At 44.2% G+C, this 19,391-nt stretch overlaps 1 protein-coding gene across 2 annotated transcripts; it reads right to left on the minus strand.

Moving 5' to 3' along the window:
- Positions 1 to 3,315: 3,315 nt before the first annotated feature.
- DCAF7 (DDB1 and CUL4 associated factor 7) lies at positions 3,316 to 19,297 on the minus strand. 2 transcript variants are annotated; one of them, XM_068660751.1, is made up of 7 exons: positions 18,922 to 19,297; positions 13,733 to 13,891; positions 13,222 to 13,333; positions 12,022 to 12,140; positions 11,164 to 11,373; positions 10,459 to 10,576; positions 3,316 to 9,884 (listed from the first exon to the last, which is right to left on the minus strand). In XM_068660751.1, the coding sequence occupies exons 1-7, from the start codon at positions 19,057 to 19,059 to the stop codon at positions 9,712 to 9,714; spliced, it is 1,029 nt and encodes a 342-aa protein (XP_068516852.1). In that variant the 5' UTR covers positions 19,060 to 19,297; the 3' UTR covers positions 3,316 to 9,711. The 2 variants fall into 2 exon arrangements, with proteins under 2 accessions (XP_068516852.1, XP_068516853.1); XM_068660752.1 differs by lacking the exon at positions 18,922 to 19,297 and adding an exon at positions 14,059 to 14,106.
- Between the last annotated feature and the right edge of the window lie 94 nt (positions 19,298 to 19,391).

A 19,391-nucleotide genomic window follows, 5' to 3' on the forward strand; every position in this document is an offset into this window, starting at 1 on the left:
GAAAAGCAGCAGCATTTCTGTAAATAACAACTATAAAACACACTTCACACTTCAGCTTCAAGCTATTCAGATTGTTTGAAGCCGTTTTATGCAAAATCATCAGTACAGATATTCACCAAGACTCTACAGGAGCTACTGTGCTTAGAGTCAGCTCATTTGTTTTAAAGGAACTTTACAGAGGCCTAATTGTTTAATGCCGTCACACAGCATGAAGCAAGAAAAGGAAATGTAATCCCTATTTTAGGGATTAAAGAGCGTTGCACAGAGAGCCAGTGACTTGTTAAAAGTTACACAGGAAGTCTGGAGTAGGCCTTTGGGATTTAGCTCCTGGCATCTTTTCCCAGTCTCTTAATTGCTATGCCATCATATTTTCTATTCTGGTAGTATTTCCGTTTTCTGAAGCATACCTGTCTGACTCAAAGAGCCTCTTCTCCTTGCTATCAGATGTACTATTTCTTCTTTCCTTCCTGTTTCCCTTCTTGTTTAGGTACACACATCCTTCCTGGGGAGCTTAGCAGTCTCCAGGCTGAGCCTTGTCCCATGCCAAAACTTCCTTATTCAGCCTCTCAGACCGCACAGCCAGAGACACTGAACTGGGAGCTGTGCAAAGAAAAAAACCTGGGGAAAGAGGGTGGGTAGCAGAGAAGAAACTCCATAAATCTTCAGACGATGCATGGAAGCGTTCTGCACTCTCTTCTGCAGATCTGAGAAGAGCAGTTACGCTGGTTCCAGGCAGTTCTGGGTCTGCGAACACTCTCTTGGTGTTCTCAGCTTTAACATTGCAGGCAGGTTTTTTGATGGAGAACTGACAGGACTGTCACCGTAATCCAGCCTCAGGAGAGAGTGGCACAACACGGAAGGGCCAAAAACCTTACCTCCTTACCAACAGAGCGCATCAACCATGTGAAACACCTCCTTAAAAAGCACGAGTGTGGCATTCACTCTGCAGCCCCAGAGCAGCTGGTACCTGTCCTGTCCTGCTGGCCTGCTGCTGTCAGCACTCCAGTAGAGGGGGCTCTGAAGCTGTCTGGTTAAAAAAAATAGGAGCCATTCTCCTGCTTGTAGTGGGCTGAACTGAAGAGAAGGAAGAGGAGGAAGGACGTTAGAAATGTTGTGTGCTTTTAGATCATTACTTGCTTCTGAGCTGGCAATCTGGACCACTTATGGAGCGGCACCAAAAAAAAAAAAGCCCAAGATTAAAGCACAAGTTTGTTACTGTCACTGCATTACTGTAAGTAGTGTGCGTTACTGCTGGACATCTTTAACTTTCAAGTATTTTCCAGCCACTTACTGATCAGTGATGAATTACGTGCTTTCCACTTACGGCTGCTATGAAAGAAGTGACTTTCCCAGGGTCACACAGCAAGCGAGCTGGCCAGCCACAGCAGATGTCAGCTGTTCCTTAATATTTACAAAGGGCAGAGAACCTCTTGCTGTTTCTTTTTCGGCGCATATTCCTCTACAGGACTTAATGGCACTTGTTTTGCTACACTGACAAGCAGTCTGTTTCTCTCATCATCTACCAGCTCTTGACTTTTTGCACTAGTAGGTCCAATTTGCAGAAGTTGTCATCACAGTCTTTCCCACAGGACTTAATTAGGGCGCAAACCGGTTGCTTCCAGCTGTATTTTATAGACTTTTAGTCTTTATCACCAGAGAGACAGGACGCCCAGAGAAACAGGTAGATTTGTTTGGTTATTGCTGAGCTAGCCCCCGCATCCTACACAACCGACACATTTCTGCATCCTACCGGTCCCTAATGAAGGGAAAAGATGGGAAGACAGGTTGAGTTCCCTCAGCTGGAAGGTGACCTACCTCCAATAGCACTGATCCTGTTTTTGTTGCATTCCCCACAATACCATACTGGGTAAGGAGAAGTTTAAAATTCAGTTATGCCAAATGGAAAGGACAGATTTAATTTAGATTGCAAAGTTAACCAAAGAACAGTAATTTGGCTTCAAAATGAATGTTACTTTTCCGTTTTTTTTACTTCTCTGTTTTAGTTGCTTCCCTACAGAGATGGGGATTTTCTTCTCAGTTGAAAGTTACTAAAAATATGACAGGTAGTGCTTGGCATCTTTGCATTCTGGCATTAAATATTTGCCACTTGAGATTGTCACTTAAGATTTCTGCATAAATTGATTCGTAGCAAATGCAAGTGTGATGCTATTTGAATACATACTGTTATTTACCTCTACAAAGATGAAAGCATGTTCTCCAGGTGGGAAGTTGCTGCGGTATGTCTCAATATTGAAAACAGTTGCTGGGATTTAGCATACAGAAATTTAAATTTCTTGCCTTCTTCCACTAGAATGGAAGTGGAGAAACCTTCTTTGGAGAATTCTGAAGCACAGATCCAGGAAAAATAATCTAGGAGGATGTAAATACATTTCTAGGGTAAAGACACAATTCTTAGAAGGAAGGCATCTTTTCCAAATATGGATTACTGGAACAAAGTCCATATATAGCTTAAACAGCACATCTTTATAGGCAACTCTTTCCACTGTGGTCACAAAGCTTAAAAAGCTTTCATTTCAAAGCCAGTACACAAAGAATTAGAGAAGAATCCAAAAGTACACTAGTTTTCAGACAACAGTTTAGTTGAACCAGAGATAATCTAAATACTTACTGCAATCATCAGTCCTGCTCACCAAGTTTTAAGGTTAAAAACAGATTTCCAAGTTCTGCCACCCTACTCCCTTTTAGGTCCCAGTTGCAGCAACAATGCTACCAGTGACAGAGCCTGTAAAGAAAATGCCCTTTAACAGAGGTCACCTATACCTAAGGCTTAGGAACTAAATAAGGGCCTAATTGCTTTGTCTTCAATTTGCCTGTATTCAAAAAGCCTTAGAGACCAATTATTTGTATTAGAAAATCCCTCTTCCCCTCATCTTAAGTAGCAGAAACACGCAGGCAGATAATTACTATTTGTTCTGTAGGGAAGAAGCACTGTGCAAGGAAGTCAGAAAACATGAGCACAGACAACACGTGGTACATTTGTTTCAAAAAAAAGTAAATGTGGGTATACTTTAAATATCAACCATTCTGTTCAAGTTCCCTTGTGACTGGCTTCCTAACAATATAATTTGGAGCAACCTGTAACTTATTGTAGCTAGAAATATGAAATTAGTTTCATTATTAGTAGGATAAGTGATTAATACATCTCACCAGCTTTGTACAGCAGAGACGAGATAAAGCAATCACCCTCCCTTCCACAGCAATGAACTTCATGCAGGATACATGAAACCTATTTTTAAATATTTCCCTGCTAGTCCCACGGGTACCAGTTTCAACTCACCACACAGTGAACTGCAGTCAATCTACAAATGTTCCATTTTTATTACAAAGTATGAAAGGCAGAAAATACTGTACCTAATACACAGGAGGCTGAAACTTAGAAAGAAGGTTAAAAAATCTGAATAAAACTACATAGGAAGCAGGAAATAGCATAAAAGGATGCAACATTCCACTTTCAAGCGACTTCAGAAAATTGCCTTAAAATTTACAGAGTTTCAACAGTATGGTTCCATGACTCAGGTGTTAAAATCCATTGTAACAAAACCTTTTGCATTTTCTCCATAAAAATAAAGGAGTATAGGGACACTGCAGTTATCCATGTCAACAACATATGTCTGTTGAATAGCAGGATACTAGGATTCCTCTAGGACAGTATAGTAGCAAAGTTGCAAATCTCAATATGGAAGGTGGAGAAAAGAAGGACAGAAGTAAAACTACTATTGCTTTAACATAGTTTAGTGAGAACAAGAAGTCGGAGTTTCATATGAATGTTTGTACAATCATGCTACAAAGATTACACCTTCAGGAAATTACCACAACGGGACTGTGAATGGAAAGAGTAGAAGGGAAAAAACACACAAAAAGTAAACATCTCCTACTGACTATCGGTAACAAAAATGCTTCGGCGCAACAGATTTAAATTACATTTTACACTGCTAGCAACCCAAGTTTAAAAAAAGGTTCCTTTTAAATAGTAGATTTCATAACTCATATTCACCAGGTTGTCAGAAAAGCAACACATTGCTTCACAGCTGTACTATGACTTTCACTAGTTCTCGCATTTCTGCCTTGGTTCAGATTCGACAGACCGATCGTCGTCTCTAACGGAGGAGACTTGAGAGTCACGCGTCTTACAATCGTGAGAGCAAACTCCAAGGGATGTTGACTTGTGGCTATCAATGAGTGCTGGAATATGGGCTTACGGCTACCCTTTGCAGCAATAATTTTCAGGAAATCTTTTTGTTAGATTTTCTGAGAAGGAATAAATTTGATAGAAGTCATCCAGATTTGTTTTTATGAGTATGAAAATCCTAGCTTGATGCTGAGTACCAAAGGCTGCACAAAAGGCTACTGAGACACATGGCAGCCACAGTTATCTTCTGAAATTAGACAGCAGCGAGCAAGTCTCACAAGTGCCTTTGTCTCTGGAGTCTGCCACGAATGATGAGCATTCAGTAACTGGTGTTTAGCTGCATTTTTAATTACTGCTTTTTAGTGCTGGTGAATGCTGCTGATCAAAAGTTCTGGAAATCTCTTCCTAAAAAGAAGAGCTGGGGCATGCTGAATTCCTCTCAATATCCCCAACAATAAAACATTTCTGACTCTTCTCAGGTAAGAAGGGTGAAGTAAAGCTGCCTCTCTAAGCATGAGAAAGTGCTCGTTAAGTGCCACATACAAATAAATCCCTGGATTCTCTGCAAAGATCAAGAGAAACAGGGACACAGCTGACAGTACCTTGCCCATTCCAGAACAGGTCTTGGACACCTCAGTTTGAATGTCCACTGTCTAATAAATACAGGCCTGCTCTGGAATACTGGTCTGAGAGTAGAAAGCGGTAGATGTGTAGATATAACCTGTATTAACTGATAAGGTAACAGAACGGATGTGAGGGGGTAGGGCCATTTTGCTAACCAGCAATGGGAAGACAAACCAGTCCAGTATTTGGATGGAACTGTAACTCTGCAATCCACTGAGCCAACAGCTTACCCTTGCTGCCATTCATCCTTTTGAGGATGTTCTGAAAGAGACAAAACACCATTAAACACGAGGAACTGACAAGCTCCAGAATTTAGGTTGTGTGAATTTACAGACAGCAGCAGCAATTTTTCTATCACAAAAACGTTACCCAAAGAATCCAGCTCCAGCTGTGCACCACCAACCTGCCACTACTGCCGCCAAGGAGTAGAGGAGAGATTGCCAGACACTGCCAAGTTCCTAAATAAAGCAAGAGGGACTCTCTGGATGACAAGCTGCACTAAATTACTTGGGGTGACCTTGCAAGGTTGTGTCATTCTCTGAATAGAGAGCTTCAGTTTAACACAAACAGTATTGTCAAGTGCTCATGGTTTGGGTGTTTAGTAGAAACAGATGAGGGTCCACTAGATACTGACAACCGTAGCCAGTTGAGGATTTCAGTGACTGATGTATTTAACATTTCACACAAAACACAGACAAACGCCTACCATAAAAAGACTGAGGAAAAGATGACTCTCCTCCTAATCTTACCAAAAATATACTTGTTAAAGTGCCATCTGCAAGAGAACAAAACAGACACACTCAGCTTTCTTGATTTACATTTAAAACAAGCACAAGAGCATCTGTGTGAAGAATTCCAATATATTGGACTTCTCTCCTCACCTAGTCCCTGGTAGGCAACGATCTATAGTTGAGCCTGATGCAGCTTTCTCATTGCGACACCAGGCAAAAATAGATCCTTTTACTATTATCCAGAACATTCAGGAGAGTAATTACAGCTAAGTTTTGAAAGGATCATTAACTTTGACTTATGAGAGGCAATGCCTCCCCCCTTTAAGTACATTTCAAGGTTCCATACGGAACAACCTGTATTATCAGTCTCCTGTCATATCGCTCTTTGAAACCACCGTTTCCTTTCTAAATAGATTGTCAAAGCACTCACATCCTTGCCTTTTAAATCCCTGCACACAGAAGCACAAGTCTGGTACACGCAACCTACCATAGGCTGTTTCAGTTAGACGATGAAGGGTTAGCATACTGCATGCTAATTCAACATCCAACTTGTATTCTGGATGCTTTCCCCTCACTAACGAGGTATTACACAATTGAAATCTCCTGGTTGAAGCCCATATACTAGCAACCGGTTGCCCACATAACAGCAGAAATCTGTGGAAAGCTTGGTTTAAACGGAACATAACAACCAGACAATAGCATAATATCTGGAATTAATCAACTGGAGTGCTGCACAACTACCGAAGCCAGAGAAAAATGACATCTCCGTACCAGAATCAAGGCCTTGCCTGTACCAAAATAGCCTGCGATTTTCTGCTTTTCTAACCTCACTGATGCTCAGACTTTTCCCTTAATGTTGATGCATACTCAAGGGATACGAGGCATTTGAAAGCAGTTGCTCTGCACCCTCCAGCAAGCACAAAATAATCAAGATCAAATGCTGAAGTATTTATATCCATGAACTTTGGAAAAAAAATAATGCTTATGAGGGTTTCATACCCAACATAATTGAATGTTACGCCAGTAAAATGTGATAAATTCTATCTTCTGATTCATGGGGTACAGTGGCAAGTCTCAGGGTTTTATTTTATCTTGCAAATAAACTTGAACCAGCAAGTAGACAGTTAGTTTGCTGCCACTGTGTCAGCAGGTGCTGGCAAAAGGGCACCGAAGTCTCTCACTTCCTCTCTGGATGGAAGTGCCATTTGCACTACAGAACATCTCACCCATGAGGATTTTCATGTCTTTTCAGTCATTAACCTTTCAAGTGACTTCTTTGAAAAGAAGCTATTTTAAGTAGCATTTCCCTGTTCCAAAACAGCCTCTGGTGATTCTGAATGTAATTTCATAAGAAGAATGACAACAGATTATGCCCAAAGCAACATGTTATAGACCTAGAAGGTAGCCCAACTGGCTACACAAACAGGATATGAGTTTTATTTAGAATCCACTGGAGTCCACAAAATTCCTTCACTTGCCTTTGAAGAGTTTGGAATGAGAACCCAATACCACAGGCGAACTTCCATCGGTTTTATGGATGGAAGGGCTGACACTCTAGGTTCACAACAGAATTTTACTCTAACACTAGCAAAAGCTACCTGGTTATTTGTCTGTTAGCCCCTTCACAGGTGCTCTTTTCATCATCTTGGTACAAACAGAGATTCTATTCCTAGAGAAGCAGGCTGTATTTGTCATTTAGTATAGCCAATGGAGTCTCTCAGTGACTTTATTTTCAAATAAATTAGCTTATGTCTTTTTTTAAAGCACAATTCGGCAGTTGCAAAAGATTTATTAAGCTAAGCAACAGGCACATTCATCCTTGACTCACGCCATCTATTTAAGAATGAGACTTCAAAGCACAGAGGGGACTTCTGGAAGTACTAACGTTACAGGTAGTTCCTGCCATTCCCCAAACCACAACTTAAATTAAAAGCTTGTCTGGTAACAACTGACTTTGCACTCCAAGCCAAAGTTAAAATCCCTTAGTGACACAGCACACAATATCCACTGCTTGTAATTAAGCAGCACATTACAAGGATGTGCACATTTTGATGAGTTTCTAAAGCTCGGCACGTAGTTATACGCTGCTACTAAGAAAATCCTAATTTTCACTTAATTCTGAGTATTTTCCAATTTAAGATGAAGCGCTACTTAAAAAAATTGTAACCCAACTGTTTGGCTAACACCATTCTGGTACCTCCATCAAATCTGTGGAACACACTACCCTCAGCACCACAGCTAGCAAGGAAAACTGACCTTCAAGTCAAATGGAGCCTTCTGTCAAAAAAAACCCACAGCTGAACACAGAACGCCACTGGCAAACCACGAGCTTAAACCGTGTTAGTTTCTTGGCTCTGAAATTAAAAAGGGTGATGGAATAATAATGCTGTTTCTAATGAATTGCAAACAAATTCGCAAGGCAGTGCTTTTCTGAGCTCATGTTGAAAAGTAATCTGTAGAATATTTCCCCATGTCCAGAATGACAAAACTTTTCAGAGTCTGTTCTCTACTTGACAGCACTTTCAGCGTCAGTTTTACTGTTTCTCAGCAATCTCTTTTCCCAGCTCGCCTTTGCTGCATAAACCATCACAATTCAAGTTTGGCAGCGTCCTACTATTTATAATGCTGCCTGTAGTTGTAGGTGAATGTACGTTAGGTGGAAGGATGATTTTGATAATTTCTGACACTTACATCAAAACTCAGCTGGTACAGCCTCAGAGACCAGCTACGGTTGTCATGTCTTCGTTAGGAGAGCACTGTGGAACATTGATCTGAATAGCTGTGTTATATTAAGACTTTGCTGAAGATTTTTATCTTGCCTAATCCACTCAGCTTTGATTGCAAAGTATTACTGCAGAGCGTTCCACTATTCAAAACAGAAACAGATGCCCCTGGACACATCCCAAAAAGACATGAGGATGACAAGTGCCAAACCATAGCCTCTGTGGCACTGTTTCTTTCATTTGAAACCCATCTTCTGTGCATTGCATTAGGGAATTCTTTCTTTCAGAGAAACAGCTTTCATTTGGATAGCAGACCAGCTCTTCCAACTCATCTCCTCGTTCAACAAGACCTGACAGTACAAAGCAAATACATTTAGGAAAAAAAAGATTGCTTTGCACTCCTTTCAAGAACTCCCAGGAACACAGGCCAAATGCAAAGAAGCTCCAAGGTGCAGGTTAACCACAAATCTTGGTCATATTATTTGCCAATCAAGCAAGCTACAAAGTGTGAAACCATTTTATTTTGGTTCAGATAGTAAGCCCTCTAAGGGGAAATCATTTCATTGGAAATGTCACTCCAAAGTCCATTACAAATAACATTTTTTGAGAAGTCATTTACCTCAGAGGGAGCTCAAGTCATGCAAGTATCTTCTTTCTGAAACCTATTACCATTCTGTTAGCTAACACAACTGCAGGAGACACACAATAAATTCAGTTATAATTTAAAAATAAGGCCTACCATAGTAGCAACTGCCTCTAGCATCAGAAAAGTGTAAGGAAATTGTGCAACAAGTACTTGTACTTCACAGCACCAGAAAATTCTGCCCAGGTAACCAGGTATTGAGAGCCAAGGCAACGGTTAATTCTGGCAGGCCTTTACTGCCAAGGAGCCTGCAGTGTTATTGTGACTTGTATCAACAAATATATCCTGCTTTGGGCCTGTGGAAGTGGATCACATATCAAAAGTAAGAATTCGGGAGAAAAGCCTTACTCAATAGAAAGTTAGCCCAATATATAAAAAACATACAAATGTTTAAACAGTTGAGAGGCAGCAACAACAGGAATGACAGATTCCTGCCAAGGTGGCTGTTAACATCACCGTCTTTTTCCCCACCTTGTTTTGCACTTACATCTATCGAACTAGTTAGATGTGCTGCCCCAGCTGGCTGACAAACACGTGGACATACGCAGCAACTGAAAGCCTGCAAGCTTATTAACACAGTCAAACAAATATACAGAACTTTAACTGAAGAAAAAAAAAAAAAAAGAAAACCAGAACCCAAAAGGTCCAAGAGGCTCAGCATGTCTCTGCATTTTAGAGTCTTGGGGACAGGGAACACCTGTCCTTGATTCTTGTAACAGTTTCTTGGAACAGTAGATGCAAAGCAACAATAGATACTGGCCACTTGACTTGTGTTGTTCTTACTTTAGAGGGGAGGGGAAATTATACGGCCTTGCCTCAATTTGGCATGAAGCAGTAACGTTACACTCTCAAAATCTCCAGGCAGTTGTTGTAGCAGATAGCTATCCAGTCTGGCTGAGTCGATGCCCACTGTACATTGTTGATTTCTCCCTCTGCTGTATAGGCCAAGATAGGGTCCTCAATGGCACGAGGCATTTGCTGGATGTCCCAGATGAGAGCCTGATGGTCATCCGCTGCACAAGAAAACAAAATAAGTAGAATCAAAGCATTATGGAATCTCCCTACACGGGATCTCCCTAATATGGGTGTAGTAGAAGCAGCTAGATAGAATATGGCTGTTGCAGTCCAGATAAGAAATCAAGATGGAGATACAGTGGTGCAGCTGTTCTCCAACAAAACCAGCACACCTCTTTGGATAATTACGTGTTATCCAGGACAGTTATAAACTGAACAATCAGTGGAACTCCAGTTGAAAACATTTAAGAAGTAGCTTGCAAAAAAAACCAACCAAACAAAAAAACATTAAAAAGCTTGGAAAATAGAATAGCTTAGCCAACAGAGATGCACAGTTTGGGCACTGAGCTCACTATTGCCATCCAATAAGCAGGCATCTATTTCCATAAGCTTTTTAGGAAAGTCTCTAATAAAGGACTTCTCAATCACTTATAATCTTTAGCAAAAGGCAGTAAGAGAAGTGCATTAACTTTTTAGAAGAAAGGATTTTGCAAATGTAATGGAAAGCTCCCAAGCAGAGATTCACTAATGCAGACAGCGAGAGATCGATCTGGAATCTCTTTCCACACCTACCTGCTGTACAAATATGGCAGGAAGAATGAGGTGCCCAAGCAATTCCATTTACACACGCTCTGTGGTTGTTTAACCTGGCAACAGGAGTGCAGGGAACTCTGACATCTAGAATCACAACCTTCAGAAACAAAACAACAAAGTTAATAATTGGCATTTTTAATTTTTTCCTCCAGAAAACAAAAAGATTTGAACTAAGGCTGTGAAGACTTTCCCAAAGGGTGCACCTGGCAAGCACACACTGTTCTCACAGAATAGTTTCTAGCTGGTCAGCAAATTGTGTGCATCTCAAGAAGAGTCAGGCCTCACCAGGAGGGCTTGTGAGGTATGAGAACATGGCAAATGAATTATGCTTCCCTGAAGCAGCACAGGCAACAAACTAAGGTACATTGCCTTATGCAATGAACTGAGAAAGAACAGAATGACTACAGTACTTGCATTTATGGTTTTATGGGAAAGCTGTTGCCCAACTGGCTCACAGACCCCTCTTAAAAAAATCAGCTGAAATATTTAGGAGCCCCAGAGATCTCCAAGTCTATAATGCCAGTTACCTTTAACTCCTACTGAAATTACTAAAATAAGAAGTGATCCTTAATCATACTCCACACAACAACATTGCCCTCTTCCTTCAAAAGTTAAGAAATTAAGGGCCAAGCAACCTCCCAAAAATCCCAGCCAGTAGCACCCCCAGGAGAGCTAGTGCCTCACCTCCATGCCATCCATGGCCATCGTAGCAAGATAGTTGGGATCCTGCTTGTTCCAGCAAAGACGCAGCAATGGATGGTGCTGTGGGTCTTCATAAATGATGGTGCTGTGTTCCAGATGACGGAGATCGAACATCCTCACCGAGCCATCTGCACCAACTGAAGCGAACATATCTCTTCCACCACCTGCACGGCTAAATGCTATGTCATACACCTGCTCGGCACCAGGGCAGAGAAAAACACAACCTCAGTTTTAGTCAGTGCACTGCCTCCTAATTCACAGCAAAACGGATTTTCCATATGAATAGCAGAACTAGTAGTGACATTGTCTGTTAAATGCTTGAGCTTCCTAGCTAGTTTTTAAGTCACTATGTTTGCCAAAGGGAAAGGGGAAAAAAACAACAACTAGTCATGTCATTACAGGATTATTCACTGAAACCGAACATATTTGTTTTCCAGACTCAGATTTTGTTAAAATGAAAGAATCCTGTAAGCTGTTTATTGCCTTTGATACCCAGTTGATTACAATTCCAGTTTGGTGCTTTATCTCATTTTTCTAAAATATTCTAGAGCATAATCTAGTAAGACAAACATATTCTCAAGCCCAGATTTTATGACGCGTAAACAGAGCAGTAGCCAACAGAACAGCTTTAATCAGTTTGTAACGTATAAAACCTGTATATCTGAGCTATAACTAATGCATATCAGAGCCATACATCTTAAATTTTAAATACATTAAATTTTTGGATAATCAGATTTCTCAAAAAAAAAAAAAAAAAAAAAAAAACAAACACAGAAAAGCCCTTTTCCTTGTCTGCTGCTTTAAATATATGCAATGTAAACAACCAAATGAAGCCATCACCTCTTTGTCATGCGCAATAAGTTGGGTCTTAACATGGCCAGAGACCAGATTTACTCTTCCAAGAACCTGCCCTGTCTCCAGACCCCAGATAGTGCAGGTCGTGTCAATACTAGAAGTACCTGAAACAAAAAGGCTTCTGTTAGCAAAATGAATATTCTTAATACGATAATTTGTGAGAATTTTGCTAATGACTTTCTCCATTAGTGTAATAGCCTCTGACATCTACAGATCAGAATAGCTCCAAGAGCAGCGTACAATTAAAATCAAGAATGCCAACCAGCCAGCAATCTGCCATGCATTTAAATGACCCAAACCTTTTAGCTGCGGAAAGAGTCTTTCACACAGGAATAAAGTGTAAATAGCTCATGTCTGCTTCAATCTATGCAGAAGCCTGATGCAGATCTGGGATGAACTTCCCCATCCTTTAAGTCTCATGCACATGTCAAAACCAAAGCCTAATCCTAGAATTGCAATAGCACATCGTTATTAACTGATTGCTTCTGTGGACTGAAGGTGGGGCTAGCAGTAAAGCTCTTAAGAGAGGAGCAATGCAACACAGAAAAAATAAATCATGTAGTAAATAATTACTAAGACACATTATCAGTGTTAATCTCTGGGCAAATCCCCCTGACATGAACGGCTGTCCTCTGCTGGAAAACAAACCTCTGCTGAATCAGTCATCATGGATTGACAATTTCTCCCAAAGGCTAAAATTAAGCCTTAAGCATTCAGCCCCCTTCTCCAACTGAATTAAGGGCTCCTGCCATTGAAATGATTTTCAGAAATAAAAAGCTTGGTATGGAGTTTTCTACCCACTCCAGAACACACTGGGTACGTCACAGGAGTTCACGTCCACTTTTACTCAGCACTGGAACACCAGCTCACCAGCCCCGAAGGCTGATAGCTCCTATCTGCAAGGTAGGAACAACCGAGGCAGCAAAGGAACACCCCTAACCCAGCCTCCGTAGCGCAGGGGCCACCTTTCAAATATAAAAAAAGTCTCCAAGAGCTGGCTTTTTTTTTTCTTCTTTTTTCAAAACCCAAGACAGTGGCAGTTTCTCCAACATACAAATTTGTCTGCTTGTTAGTTACCAGAGTGCTGCTTGCAATGACAGCAGTCGGGCACATCTGGGATTTCACCAGACTGGATTCAGAAGCGTGTCTTTCACACCAACAGCTGCAGCGTTTTGTCAGTCTCACCTAGGAGGTACGGATCCACTTCATTCCAATCAAACGATGTTAGCGGAGCACAGAAATCAGAGTTCTTGTTATTGTTCAGCAAACACTCCAGCCGGGTCTCTGTTTCACCCACCTTTAGGAAAAGCAAAACACCTGACTGAAATAGAAACATCACGCGACTCGTTCCACTTGTACTTCCAACACAGAGCGCTAATCCCGGCTTTCTTTCCCTCAGCTTTACAGCCTAACTGTCTGGAAAACACAATCACCACCTCTGTCTTCAATCAGGTGATTAAAACAGCAATTACCACCGTAATTCTGCCTTTCCTACAGTCTTTGTATTTAGTAGCATTATAACTGCAGCTAAGAAAAAGTTATTCAGTGCTCTGCCTTCATTTTGTGTTTTCACCTTCACACTGCAGCAAGCACAAGACACCCTGAAAGGAAAGTGAAAAATCTGGTCTCAAGTACAAAGGAGATAACTACACAGCAGTCAGTATCAGAGGTCTCTCCCCAGGGAGGATTTACTCACTCTCCACACACGCAGGTAGTCACCGCTGGTTGCCAGCAGGTCTGGGTAGACTCCCTTGGTGTCCGGGATCCACATCAGCTTTGTGGTGGGGTAGGGGTGATCAAAGGTGTTCCTGCAAATGAACTCCGAGCTCTCTTCATCCAAACCAACAAGCTGCACCTGTAAGAAGCCACATTCAAAAGAAAGCATTTTTAACAAAAGAATCATTTATAATTAGTGCATTAGGACAGCGTATTTCAGAAGGATGCTTTCTGGAACCTCAAGGACAATTACAAAGGACAATTAATCATGGCAATGGAATGAGAAATCTTCAAAGCTGTGCTTACGTGCCCAGCTGGGAAGCAAAGTGAAGTACCCATCCTCACCACAGCCCTGTACTTGGAAGACGTAATCTTAAGTGAAGCAAAATCCCAGTCCCAAGGACTGAAGCCCACCCTTCTCTTCCACACACTGCACCAGATCCCACCAGTTAACTCTTGGGCTGCTCTCAGTGTCGCAGTAGCAAACACAGCCTGCCACAGCTGCACCAAAGGAGAACATGGATTAATCCCACCTGGTGTCAGAAAGCAAAGAGAATTCAAACTTGAGAAAAAAAGGAGGGGGAAGAGAAAACATCAACAAAATTATTCTAGTGTTTTGTGTGAGAAGACCAAGAAAGTGGGCCTGCTGAAAGATTTTAGGCAGCTGATCTCCAAATTAGTATTTTTCTTCCCATGGTAATGTGATAGAGGGAAGGGCAGACAAGAAGCTATCTCCACATAGCTCGGTCATGACAGCACCTGAAGTAATGCTGGTAGTCCCAGACATGATGTTATTAGAAAAATATTGACATGTCAGAAAGCGCTCAGAGAACAATACGGTGCTGGGAGGAGGTGTTTACCTAGCAGTGCCTACAAGACCTAAACAGGATGAGAGCCCCACTGTGCTGAGCGCTGCTCGAACACAAACACTGCGAGGACGACTCATTGCAAGCAGTTTGTAAGCTGCTCACAGTGGGAACTTCCTAATACTTTCCACACTGCAGCTTTCTCCTGGAAACCGTGGCTTAATAGACTTATTCTAAGATGTTTATCTGCACAATTCCTAAATATTCTGGCATATGCAATTCAGCTCATGAACTAGACATTTGAAGTAGGCTGGAAATCACCACATTTCCCCCCAGACACACAACAGCACACCTCCACAGTCCAGTTACGAGTCCATTTAGGGATGCTCCTAACAAATGCGACCCTTGCTGCTCATCAAAACTGAAGATCCATCCTTTCCACCCTCTAAGAGACCCCAGAAGACATCAAACCAAGCCTCTAAAACCAGTTCACGTCTGCCTCGCACTCCCCTCACTGCAGCTGCTCCACTTCACAGCCCACCACGAACCAGCCCCGCATCTCCCGGTCTTCTGAAGCGATTGACAGAAAGCTCCAACTCCTTTAGGGCTCAGGAATGCTAAGCGGATTTCACAAAGGAAGCAAATTGTCCTTGGTCACAGAAAATCTTGCGGCAAGGTCAGAATCAGAAGACAAACGACTTGTAATCATTTCTTTCCCTTTGCTTATGCTGTTTGCAGCTCAACACGTGGGCATTAAGCTGGTCCGAAGCAATCAACATTCCCCAACCAGAGGGGATCTCAGACAGCAGAGGACTCGCTTTCCTGGTGTGAGCTGACAGATCCTTGCCCTGCATGATCACGTTTAACCCCTCTGCAGAAAGAGCAGTGCCAGCCAACCCTTGGTGACCTTTGATGTTTTTCAGCACAGGCCAGGTTGGAGAACAAGAAGCCCACCAAGGACACGAGACCTCCTGGCACCTGCTGCTGACTGTGGGACCCGGCAGCAGCAAACACCGCTGGAGCAGCTCTGCTCTCTCCTAGCTCAGCACGTTCAGAGGTCTGACTCTTCTCAGACCCGATCACAGGCAGCAACTACAGAACCCCTCCAGCCAAGCTCTTGGTGCATGCTGCAGAGACAATGGGGTTTATTTTCGGGATGCTGCCCATATGAGAGCCCCGTCTCAACTCTCTTGCAGGAGGGAGAGATTTGCTGCTGTCACCCACTGCATGAAGCAGTGCCTGAAGCCGAGACCAGAAAAGCCTGAGGAGATGCTAAAACCAAAGTAATGGTCAGGCAGGAGACAATCTGAGCTGTTCTGCATCTACCTGTCACTTGTCCCGGTGGGGAAAGGAGGACGAGGGGGTTCAACCTCCATGAGCTTTGCAATTACGCTGCGATGGCAGCCAGGAATGTTGCATAATTATTTCATTTCTCCCATAGATCAAGATATGCTGCAATTGGATGTGTTTTCCTACCGCTGTCCATCAAGTGATCGACTTGTCTTTGCAACCCTAAACCTTACAGAAGAATAAAAACCACAGCCCCCTGGTAAAGCAACCACACCAAACGCTCCCTGATCTGTTGCACCTCTGTCCTCCAGGTACAGCCTGCAATCAGCCTGCCTGCTCCTTTCCACAGATCACTCCTGATCCCCGAAGCCACACTCAGCAGCCTGCAGCTGCCCTCCCATCACACCAGCGATCTGCTCTAAAGCCTAGCAGCAGTTTGCTAATCCAAGGTGTTCAGGAAAAGCCAGCCTAAATAATTTCAGCTCTTCCCACTGTCTCCTTCTACCAGGGAACGATCGGTGCAGGTGTAGGAGCTGAAGCAGAACTCCCTGGGGGTTCAGAGAGATCCTGGCAATCAGCTCCCTCCTGTGCCCTCCAGCTTGTTAGTCGTAGGGGAATTAAAGCGGTTAGGAGAGTCTGGGAATTGGGGACAGCAGGAGATTGGGGTTTGGCAGCCAGTAGAACTGAATCCCCCACAAATGAGAGGTGCAAAGAGGCCTTTTGTGCATGTAGCTGCATGTACTTGGAGCTCTGGTAATTACTACAGAAATGGAAAGTCCCCAAAATGAAGGGGACAAGAATTCGTCCTCTTCCTTTCCCAACCCCAACAGAAATCGCTGCTACAATGAATGCTTGGTGCATTAAATCTTTTTAAGAACACCTTTAAAAATACAAATAAAACAGGAGAGTAACAGGGAAAAGCTACATTGACCTATTTGGTTACGTTTTCAGCAAGCTAGAATTGCTATTCCAGTCTGGGCTTTGGTGCACCAGGGGGAAGGAAGGAAGGAAGTCGGTTATTTAGAACAAAACACCGCAGCAACAGCAACAGAAATGTTTGGTGCTTGTCAAAAGCCTCCAAAGATATCCGAGTGCAAAGAGAAAGCTGAAATGAAAGTGAGTTTTCGTTAACCTTTTGATTGGTTCCACCTGCAAGGGTATTTTGATGTCAGAATTTGGCAACGTAAAACATCTCAACCGTGCAGGGCGGCTTCAGCAAGAGGACAAAGCTTCCACACGTGCCTGAAAAGTCTTAAATTCCCACTTATCTCAGAACTCGGGTTGAAAAAAAACTGCTCTAATCACATTATGGGCTACTTGGGACACCTTCAGTTCTTTCCCTGTGTTACCTCAGTTTTACCACTCCCACAGACAGAGGCTGGAGCTGAAAGAACTCACAGCGAGCGTGCCCCCAGCACAACCACGCAGGGTCTGTCCCAACCTGGAGCCTGAAGCCATTTCCCAAGGGTTTGAGCATCCCCTAAAAGTTTCAGCAAAGCGCCGAGAGCCTCAGAGAAACACCATGAAGAGCGTGCAAATAACAGAGCACTCCCAAGCTCCCTCTGGTCTCCAAAGGGAAGACACCACCAATGCTCTGAGCACCACTTGCCTTTATCCAGGAGGGCTCTACCTGTCATCACCTACCTACAGCAGAAGGCTCTACTGAAAACACCTTAAAAAACCCCAAACCCCACCCCCTCACCACACAAAAAACCCAGCACCCTTTAAGGATCACAGCAAACCATCTCAACAAACCGAAGGCCACGTTTCGCTGTGTTATTGTACAAACTGAATTGTTAATCACCCATTTTCTGTACTTCCAGCCCGGCAACTCAGCCTCGCACAATTACTCTCCTGCTGTTCACACCGCGCTGCATAAATACAGAACGAGGTGCTCGGAGGGACCGGAGTCAACAGGATTGTGAGTCCTGAGTCACTGAGGTCAGGAGAAGCTCTGGGGAATATTTACAGACGGGTCATTTACACAGCCCTACAGAGCTTGTCTGCACCAACTAAGTGTAAAGGATAAAAAAAAGTGGCTGACTCAACTGCCTTTATGGTGGAAGCCTGAGCCGAAAAGCAGACTCGATAATGCTGTGATTGGGAATAATAATCCCTAGGGAATGACCCAAAGTGAAAAGCACCAGAACATGTCCCTTATTAGCCAACTCCATCACTTCTAAACAAAATATTCACAGGCTGGTGATTTGGCGTTTAAAGAAAGGAGAAGTTTTGGAGCTCAGCGAGCTGCCACCCCCAGCACCCCGATGGGGCTCAACTCATTCATAGCTGGTCACTGACCGGACCGCAGCGCACTGTGAGCATCCCGCCAGGACTGCTGCAGGTGCAGTAACTGAACTGCTCCCAGAGGTGCCACCTGCCTTCAGATCACCCCTCACGACATCCCTGCCCAATGCCAACTTTTGGCCTTATTTTCTACATTAAGCAGCTCGACAAAGCACCATGCTATAAACACAGAGCTCTATTTGCAACAGCTTCAGTGCCACACAACTTTCTGCATGCTCTATAGCCAGGTTTATTTCCTCATCCCTCCTCTGCTCGTATGCATTCATCACCCAGACTGATGCATTAAAGGCTGTCGAGAAACGAAGGGTTTAATTTGAAGAGCCAGCCACCTCTCTGCTACTTGCACAAGGTGCTCTGCTTCGATGTGGAGGGAATGCTGAGGATACAACCAGATGTTTTGCATCAGCGTTGCTCTCAGAGATGAGTAAAGGCGCTGAGGGCTTACAGCCTCATGAAAAAGCCCCCCCAGCAACCTTCCACGAGGAGAACAAACGGTAAAACAGGCGTAACGCTGCTGACACAGCCTCAGCCCAGCTCGCACGCTCCCAGCCTCGAGTCCTGGCCGAAAACTTTCCCCACAAAACCCGGGCACGCCGAGGGGGGGCTGAGACCAGTGAGGAGACCTCTCTGCGAGCAGCCCCCCCCCCCCCCCCCAACATCCCCCAGCCCCCAAACCCCACAGGGAACGACCCAACGAGGGGGGGGGGACCCCAAACCCCCCCCCGGGCCCTATTTTTTTTTGGGGGGGGGCCGTGCCCGTGCCCACCTTGTTGTTGTACTCCTCCACGAAGCTGCCCAGCGCCAGGCGGAACCGTTTGTCGGGCCGCACGCTCCAGTTCATGGCGTACACGGTCCATGGCGCCTCGTACTTGTAGATCTCCTTCCGCTTGCCGTGCAGCGACATGGCGGGGCCGGGGGGCGACCGGGGGGGAGGGGGGGGGAGAAAAACGAACCGGGACGGGACCGGGAGCGGGACCCCGGGGCTGGGCTGGGCCCTGCTGAGGGGAAGGGCCCGGGGCAGGCGCTGGGCCCGGCCTCAGAGGCGGCGCGGAGCGGGGCGAGGCCGCGGCGCCCCCAGGCCCGGCCTCAGACGCCCGGCGGCGGCCGGTTGGGATTCGGGCCCCTCACACAACGGGAGCGGAAGCCGCGCGCGGAGGCCCGCCCTCTGAGCGCGGATTGGGCGGCTCTGCTGTCCATTAGCCAGGCGGGTGGCTATTGGGTGGAACGCACGCCCGT

This window comes from Anas acuta, chromosome 25 (assembly GCF_963932015.1).
Source record: "Anas acuta chromosome 25, bAnaAcu1.1, whole genome shotgun sequence".
Taxonomy (NCBI): domain Eukaryota; kingdom Metazoa; phylum Chordata; class Aves; order Anseriformes; family Anatidae; genus Anas; species Anas acuta.